General features: G+C 44.6%; 1 protein-coding gene across 1 annotated transcript in view; it reads left to right on the top strand.

Moving 5' to 3' along the window:
• The window catches only part of LOC103740947 (fructose-1,6-bisphosphatase 1-like), a 29,397-nt gene that overhangs the window by 12,765 nt on the left and 7,332 nt on the right, over positions 1-9,300 (top strand). Inside the window, 3 exon segments of the mRNA XM_008841628.3 lie at positions 3,414-3,576; positions 5,743-5,835; positions 7,801-7,941. Of these exon segments, the coding sequence (XP_008839850.1) occupies positions 3,414-3,576; positions 5,743-5,835; positions 7,801-7,941 (397 nt within the window).

Genomic DNA, 9,300 nt, shown 5'->3' with positions numbered 1-9,300 from the left:
ATCTTAATCATCTATAGCCCCCCTGTCCCCACTGGCACCATCTCATGGCCCCCACCCCTGAAATTCATACATTCTGTTATTTGTGTTAAGGCCTATCATGTCAAGTTAGTGTCCCCAGATATCCCTCAGTGCAAATTCATCCACTGAGATCTAGTCAGCCTATCTAGAGCTTTAAAAAAATATTTTTTATTAGTTCTTTGAGAATTTTATACAATGTATTTTTATTATATTCATAAAAACTCCTCCTTTTAACTCCTCACAGATCTGTCCCTCCTTCCCTGCCACCCCCCAACTTCATGTCCTCTAAGAAATTATTTAATAACCCATTGACCCTAATTTGTGCTGTCCATATTCTCCTGGGGGTGGGGCCATTCTCTAGAGCACGGTTGACTTACCAGGAGCCATACCCTTAAAGAAAACGCACTTTCCTTCCCCAAAGCCATCAGCTGTCCATAGCGTCTCAGTTAGGGGTGGGGGCTTAAAAACTCTTATCACTGCATGCTAGAATGCTGACTGGGTTGATCTTGTGCAGGACCTGTGCAGACAGCCACAGCTGCTGTGAGTTCATGAGTGTAGCAGTCTGTCATGTGCAGAGCCATGGGGAAAAGACCTCAGGTTTAAAAAAGATACTTATATAAATGTGTATTACAGCACTCAGCTCCTTGCATTTGGAAGAACATGAAAAATAAACTGAATGTTTTCTTTGTCACATGGAGCTCTGCTTTGTGATCCTTGTTGACTGATTTGGACTTTGGGGATTTTACATAACCTCTTTCTTCTGAAAACCGTTCAAAATGCCATGTAGTGTGAAGGCTGAGATCTTCCTTGACACAAAGAGCTTCCTGACCATCTAAGTTAACGCCCCATCCTGCCATCTTCCGCTTTGTTTCAGAGAGGGGCACTCCTCACTCTGACATTCTCTCTTTCATTTGGAAACACCTGTTTGCTTCTCTCCCCTTCACTGCAATGTTAAGCTCCCCTTGGGCAGGGCCTGTCTGTCCTGTTCAGCACAGCAACCCCAGCACAGCAGGTCCCCAGTAAGTATTTGTGGATTATAAAAATACTCTGGCAGGCCTCTAGGAAGCATCTGAGTAAAAGGAACTGGGATAAGGCCTCTGAGAAGGAGGTCTTTACTTCTCACGAGCTATGGTTTGTTATGGTGTGACTCTCAAGGTATCAAGCCCTGGGAGCCTAGCCTCCAGTGTGGTGTTGGTGTTGAGAAATGGTAGGACCTTTAAGAGTCAGGGCCCAGTGGGAGGTGGCAAGACTGACCCCTCCCTCTTATGCCGGCTTCTTGTTTCTCCTGTGATTGCTCTTTCTCCCAGGCACTTCAGCCACTGGGGTATCATCCACCTTACAGACAGAAGGGCCCTTGTCAAAGCTGGTGCTGTGCTGTTTGTACCTTCTGTCTCTTTCATTAAGAGTTCGGTATGCCTCAGGTACTTCCATACAGATATGACATACAGGATCACAGCATGCCTGTCAGATGTGTTCCATCCCTCTGCCTGGGGCTCTCAGGTCCCGTGTCCCAGCTTCTTGGTCTCCCCAGAGCTGTTCCCATCAGTCTGTATCTCTGAGGTGCTCAGGGTTGTGCCCAGGGCTATGCCAAGCCCTTTGTGTGCATTTCCTTATGTAATCCCCTATCGGCCCCACAGAGGAGATACCATTCCTTCTGGGACACTCCCAGGAAGGGAGGAGGCTTACAGAACTGAGGTCTACATGGGAGTAGGGGCATGTATCGGGGGGTGCTCACTGTGCTCCTGTCCTCCCTTGTCAGAGCCACTCCCCTTCTGAATCAACAGTGACTGTGATGGTGGCAATCTCAAATCAGAGGGAGGAAAACTGTCACTAGTGAGGCCAGTGAGGGAGAAGCACTGAGGATGGTCGTCCCTGTCAAGCCCCTAGCTACCCTCTTCCACCAATGTTGGCTTGACACTTGAGTTCAAACAGAGATGATGTGGAAAGAGAAGCAAAGCCAGAGATGCAACAGCTGCAAGTCTGGACTGCCTTGATTTTCTCAGTGAAGTAGGAGTGGTAAGGTAGAGGAGGAGAGGTGGAGAGGGCTGGAGGACCAGCCACTGTTTAGCAGGCTGGAAGGGAGGCAGTGACAGTGGCTGATAAATAGACAGATCAGGCCTTTGAGTCTGGGTGTTTCTAGACTAGGCTGTGCTTTGCCCAGCTAGATAAAATACAAACAAGTTAGGTTTGGGAAAAAATGTGTTTTCAAGAATCAAAGCAAGGGGCTGTGGCTGTAACTCAGTTGGCAGCGTGCTTACGTAGCATGCACAAAGCCCTGGGTTCCATCCCTAGCGCCTCATGAACTGGTGTGGTGGTGTATTTTTTGGGATAAGAATTTCAAGGTCATTCTCTGTTCTGTAGAGAATTCAAGGCCAGTCTCGGCTGTACCAAACTCCATCTAAAAGGAAACCAGAGAGCGGAAGGAATCACAGCTCAGGAATCACTGAAGCTGTGACAACCAGGCAAACACTGCAGAGGTTTCCCCAGGGTGCTGCTGTGCCCTAACCCACTGCCAGCTGTGTGTCTGCATCTTGGCCCACTTTCTCTTTGTTCTCTGCCTCCTTCCTGTGTCTGTTAAACCTGGATCAATGGCCACCCATCTCTCCTGCATTTGAACAAGTCAGGCTACATGTTAGATGAGGCCCTTGGATTCTGGGAATTCTACATTTACTGACTTACAGGTAGATCCCTTAAAAAGAAAGTATGAACTCTGGGCTCCTCCCAGAGGAGTGAGGACCATGGGAGCAGTCCAGGCTGGGAATTAGACCAGCGTCTCACTGCCGTCCACTCACCCCGCCTGTGTGGTTTGAAGTCCATAGGTGTTGGAATCAGAGCTTCCTCCTACATAAAATGAAGAGAGAGACTAGTAATTGCTCCTTTTGTTTTAGGATCTTTTCAGTTATGAAGCGGCTGAATCCCTGGGTTAGCCCACACACCAGGCTCACTCCAACCCAGGCTTTCTTGTTTATTTTCAACTCACATATGTGGTTCTTGCACAAAATAAATAACTACATAAACATCTCCCACTTGTTCTGTAGAAAGCACAGGTAACAGTAATAAACTCACCATATAAAAATAGGTCAGCACACTATTGATATTATTGAAATGGACATTTCCTAGGGGAGTGTGGCTAGGAAAAGAAAAACTGTTTTGAAAACAAGATTGTGGCACATGGATCTGACACAGGGCCACGCAGCATTTCAGGGCAGGTGTTGGGCCTTCTGATCAGTGCACTTTCTCCTCTCTTCGAGCCCCATCCAGGTGTGACTGCCCTTCCCCATCCGTCTCTCCCAAACCAGTTGTGTCAGGTTTCTTCCTCTTAGATCCATCCATGCTTGCTCTCGGTGGGGTTCTGGTAACCCTAGCTTATTTTCTGTGGCTCCCTCCCCCACCAGCTATGGCATCGCTGGCTCAACCAATGTGACAGGGGATCAAGTGAAGAAGCTGGATGTCCTCTCCAACGACCTGGTCACCAACATGTTGAAGTCGTCCTTCTCCACCTGTGTTCTTGTGTCTGAAGAGGATAAACACGCCATCATAGTAGAACCCGAGAAGAGGGTGGGTCTGTGCTGGCAGTGCTGAATGTTTCCATGCAGCCGTTTTCCTTCTCAGCTGTGTGGATAACTTGTTTCTCCAAGCTAGTGTTCTAGTGTGCACTGTAGCTCCCTCCTGCTGCCTTCCTATCCCATCTCAAACCTATCTCCCCTCTCTGCTGTCCCAATGACTCCATCTCTCCTCTGATGCGTCTCCATTCCTGAGTTGTTGCTGCTTTCAAGGCTCTTCAAAGCCTGACTTCTGTTAACTGCCTTTTCTACTGATCTCCATCAACACCAAATCTCCAACCTTCATGCTAGACCCCACTGCCATGCTGAGCTGCTCCCAGTTTCCATGTCTAGTTCATGCATTGGGATCCACTGGAGGTCAGGCTGCTGCTTTAGGGCAGAGACTAATGATATTCCCCATGTCCTAGAATCTAGCTCCATGCCTGGCATGCAGAAGGGCTCAGCAACAAATAACTACTAGGAAAGACTGTTAAATGAGAGTGTTTACCCAGCTTTTATAAGAAAACAGCAACTTAAGAGATCAGAAGGAAAGCCATATGGGCTCACTGTCTTTTCTGACTGAGATGAACTGGGGACATGGCAGAGTATACAGGAAAGAAAATCAAAGTAATTAGCATGCTGCTTGTGTTGACCTCGGTAAGGACAGGAGCCACCCTGAGCAGCTTGCTCTGCTTCATGCCTACGTATCACTACATGCTGTATTCAAAGTCCAGGCTTCTCTACAGTTGCTCGACTTCCCTGTCAGTGTTAAACATTCTCCAGCAGCTGTGCCCTTCCCCTGGCTGTGACATGCTCTCACAGGAGCCCCAGTTTTGTTTTCCAATCTACAGCTTCTCCTACATCTGTAGAGGTTATTTCTTAAGAAACTGTCAGAGAATCTACTGAATTTGGGCCAGAACATCTAAAAACAACAAAAAACATTTGTACTTTCATTTCTCTTCAGTGTGTATAAATCGTTTGCCTTAAGAAAACCACATTTAAAGAGGCTAAATCAGAGATGGAAAATTCTCAGTGATGTGCTGGAACTGGCTCTAAAAAAATCTGAATTGCTGTACTTACCAAACTCAGTGGTATAAAAGTTGAAACTGTAGATCATACAGTATCAACATGCTGCACCCTATCAACATGGTACATACTATCAACATGCTGCACACTATCAACATGGTACACAGTATCAACATGCCGCACACTATCAACAAGGTGGGATACTATCAACATGCTGCACACAATCAATGTGATGCACACTATCAACGTGATGTACACTTTCAACATGGCACACACTATCGACTTGGTGAACACTGTCAACATGACAGCACACTATCAACATGGTGTACACTGTCAACATGATACTATCAACATGGTGCACACTATCAACAAGCAGGATACTGTCAACATGGTGTACACTGTCAACATGGTGTACATTATCAATGTGATGCACACTATCAACATGATACATACTATAAACATGGTGGCACACTATCAACATGACACCACTGATACAGTTTGCAAGAGACATGCTCAACTCAGAGCCAGATCTAACCAGCTCAAGAATTCCACGGACACTTCCATTCAAAGGATGAAGCTTTCCTTCTACCACAACAGAGGCCTGTTTCCTTAATGACCTATAATAGGGACATTGTTGAGAAGGCTGTGCACTTCAATGTGATGGAGCACCTACCAAACCTGAGTGACAAGTTTCTTACAGATCTAAGTGCTAGGAAAATCCTTCTCCTAAGGAATTCTTTCTTTCCTTAACAGAGAGAAATAAATGACTAATTTTATTTCTCTTTTTCCTTTGACTGCCAGTACACTCTCAAACCAAAATTATGATTCAGTTATTGCAATGATATAAGAAATTATGATTTGATTATCTGTGTTCATCACCTTCTATGCTTCCTATTGTAAATGATGCTTTGTCTGCATGGTGATCTTCTACCCACCTACCCACCATCTTCTCATGTCTTCTCTGGTAGAATATAAGTAAGACCCACATTTTTTTACTTTACCTTTAGAGTCCCATTTTTTTTTTTTTTTTTTTTTTTCTTTTTAGTACATTTTTTTTTTTTTTTTTTTTTTTTTTTTTTTCTCGGGGAAAAATTGTGTTTTTTTTTTACTGCTTAGTACATACTTTATATTCTTGTATTTTTTTTTCTTTTCTCAGGGAAAATATGTGGTCTGTTTTGACCCCCTTGATGGTTCCTCCAACATCGACTGTCTTGTGTCCATTGGAACCATTTTTGGCATCTATAGAAAGGTAAAGTGTGGATATGGAGCACCTGGTTTTGATCAGAAAGAAAAAGTAGAACATGAAACTGTGAGGCTTGGATAGATTCATATCAAGTTCTGATTTCCCAGCATTTACTGTGTAAGAAAGAGTAACAGAGCTACTGAAAGATAGTTGTGAACTGTGGATGGAAATATAGGTTATTTCACTCTTTTAGCTGGTTTTTGTTTGTTTGTTTGTTTTGTTTTTGTTTTTGTTTGTTTTGAGACAGGGTCTCCCTGTACTCCAGTTGTCCTGGAACTCACTATGTAGACCAGGCTGGCCTTGAACTCACAGAGATCCGCCTGCCTCTGCCTCCCAAGTGCTGGGATTAAAGGTGTGCACCACCATGCCCGGCTAGCTGTATCTTTTTTTAACAACAGAAAATTATGGGGCTGGAGAGACGGTTCAGTGGTTAAGAGCACTGGCTGCTCTTGCAGAGGCCCCAGATTTTGTTCCTAGTATCTACATTGCGGCTGACAACTATCCATTACTCCAGTTCCATGGCAATTCAGTGCTCTCTTCTGACTTCTGTGGGCATTGCACAACATGGTTGTACTTACATATATGGAGGCAATATACCCATATGCATAAAATTAAAATAAATAAAAAAATTAAAAACAGTAGAAAATTAGCTTTAAAAATATGACAGGGCAGATATAGTAACAAAATTCCCTCAAACCAACCGAACCTGAAAGAGCAACTTGATCTGAATCCTAGAACGATTGGACTATATCTACAGTCTTGTCAATCATGTCTGTATGACAGAGCCACATGATGCACGTCTGTGCAATGAGGCCATATGGCTCTTGTCTGTATGGTGTGTTCACAGAGCCCAGCTTGCTCTCTGCAGAAATAGTTCTTGGCTGGAATTCAGCTTCTAGTGCACACGCTCAGGGGGAGAGCATCTATGACTGGGATCAGTTCTTCCATGATACCTGGAGAGAGGCTCTGAACGGACATTGGAGGGAATGTGGTCCAACGTTCCAGGCAGCTGTACCCAGGGCTTACCCAGCTTCATGGACACAGAGGCAGGTTTTCTGAGGGACGGAGCAACCAACATGGCTGTTTGTCCAGATATTGAGTCAAAACCTCCTGGTAATTAATACACATAGACATGTGTAGTATTAAAATCAGGGTAAGCATATCTTTCTCATCAAACATTTTATCATTTCTTTGTGATGAGGAAATTCAAAATTTTACTTTTTTTAAATATATGGTACATTCTCATTTTTTATAGTCACCTTACTATGCTGTAGGAGCCCAGGACCTTTTCTCCTATCCAGCTGGAGCTCATTACACTGCCTAGTCTGTTCCAACCTCTCCTTCCCTCACCACCCCTACTCGTTTGGTGACCACCATTCCCTCTAAAATTCTATGCGGTCAGCTTTAAAATGTGTGACAGTGAAAAAAAATCAGGCAGCCTCTGCTCTACTCTGTAATGACTCTGGAGAGATCCTGTAAATTCCCATATTTCTGAGAATTTCTTTGATGTGGCAGTAACGGACTGAATATGTTTTGATTGACAAGAGCTCACAAAATTGATTTCCCCACCAGATCTACTGCCCTGCAGCCCTGTTAATTTGTTTAAATAAAGATGGAGCAGGCAGGTAAAAGACATTGATGCCCATAATCAGGTTACATTCATGGAGCTCACAAGAAGGCATTCGGCTTTTTGGAAGTGATAATGGAGACCCGAAGCAATATCAAATTAGGATGATGTGGCTCGGAGGACCCTGGCTGGAAAAAGCATCCAGATGCAAGAGACTGGGAGTCTGGAGGGAAGGCTGCTATAGTAATGTAATTAGGATGCTGCTGCTATGGGGATGGAGGCCCTTGGGATGCTGTTCTCTCTCATTAGAAGAATATCTTGACCTGCATCCTGATGATGGTCGAACTGGAAAAAAAGGATCCAAAACAAAACAGAAACATGTTCTATTTTCTCTCTTGCTTTAGAAAACTACTGATGAGCCTTCTGAGAAGGATGCCCTGCAGTCAGGCCGGAACCTGGTGGCAGCTGGCTACGCCCTGTATGGCAGTGCTACCATGTTGGTCCTTGCCACAGAGAGTGGTGTTAACTGCTTCATGCTGGACCCGGTGAGAGATCTCTTAGGTTGGGTGCTTGGCCGGTGACTTTGAGCTGGTGTATGCTCTCTCTCTGTGTGTGTGTGTGTGTGTGTGTGTGTGTGTGTGTGCAGAAGTATACAGAGGTGGGCAAGAAGTCCAGTGGAGAGATAGAGAAATCTTTGCTGTGAAACAAATTCTTTAAATAATCATTGCTCCAATGACTTAGAAGCCCACATGCCCCAGCAGAGCATAGGGACAAGGGGAGTGTGCTAGAAAGGAGGTCAGGGGCCTGGGTGGAAACAAGGTGGACCAGAGAGGTCCAGAGATGATTTTAATTTTTTAAAAATCCTAACTAGTTTATTGGACTTGCTAGCAGATCATAGGGTGGGGGTTTATTTACAGAAGAGTGACCCCTCATTTATGGCTGTGCTGGAAAGTCCACACTCAAATATAGATCCTGCAACTTCCGGACGGGCAAGAGAGGTGCCTCATGGCCTTATCAGCTTATATATCCTTAGTCCCTCCCCCACATGCAGCTAAGTTGACTGATTGGGTGGGAGGGGTAACTGACTTCCCCCTCAACTCCAGTTAACACCAGTTAACCTCTGGTGCTTACATTCTTTCCATAAACCTCTTCTGCAAAAGTCCCTGAGCCTTGGGGGCAGGGGAGGGTGGTAGGTGTGGGATGATCTTCCTCCCATTGTGGCAAGGCATTGAATTTTTGGGTCTCTGCATCATCTGTTTTCCATGGGCTGTTGGCCCGTTTCAGTGGGATTCCAAAAACACAAACAGCAAGAAGCAAGAACAAGAGATGATTTTAAATTTTAATGGAAGCCTCGTCTTACAAATCTAACTGCTTTGAAATATGTGGTACGTTATCATTATTTATAGTCACCCTACTCTGTAACAGAATGCCAAACACTGGATTAAAGAATAGTATTTCTGGATGTGTAAAACAGTGTTTACTAACCTAGTTATGGGTCAGATGAACCCTGTGGACACTTGATTTCCCACTTCTCCATGCATTCTTAGCTTCTCTATCTTGTCACCAAGTTGTTTCCCTGAGGCTGATGGCATCCCAGTCGAGCAATGGATGCTACTCTGTAACAGAATGCCAAACACTGGATTAAAGAATAGTATTTCTGGATGTGTAAAACAGTGTTTACTAACCTAGTTATGGGTCAGATGAACCCTGTGGACACTTGATTTCCCACTTCTCCATGCATTCTTAGCTTCTCTATCTTGTCACCAAGTTGTTTCCCTGAGGCTGATGGCATCCCAGTCGAGCAATGGATGCTATAGTTTATTTGGTGGTGTTCTGTGCACAGTCCTTCAGTTAACCCTTGCAGTGTTCATTAGGCTCTTATGAATTCAGAAGAAAAGAATGTA

This window comes from Nannospalax galili, unplaced genomic scaffold, assembly GCF_000622305.1.
Source record: "Nannospalax galili isolate Female #2095 unplaced genomic scaffold, S.galili_v1.0 scaffold740, whole genome shotgun sequence".
Classification (NCBI taxonomy): domain Eukaryota; kingdom Metazoa; phylum Chordata; class Mammalia; order Rodentia; family Spalacidae; genus Nannospalax; species Nannospalax galili.
This window is presented reverse-complemented; position numbering and strand designations above follow the sequence as displayed.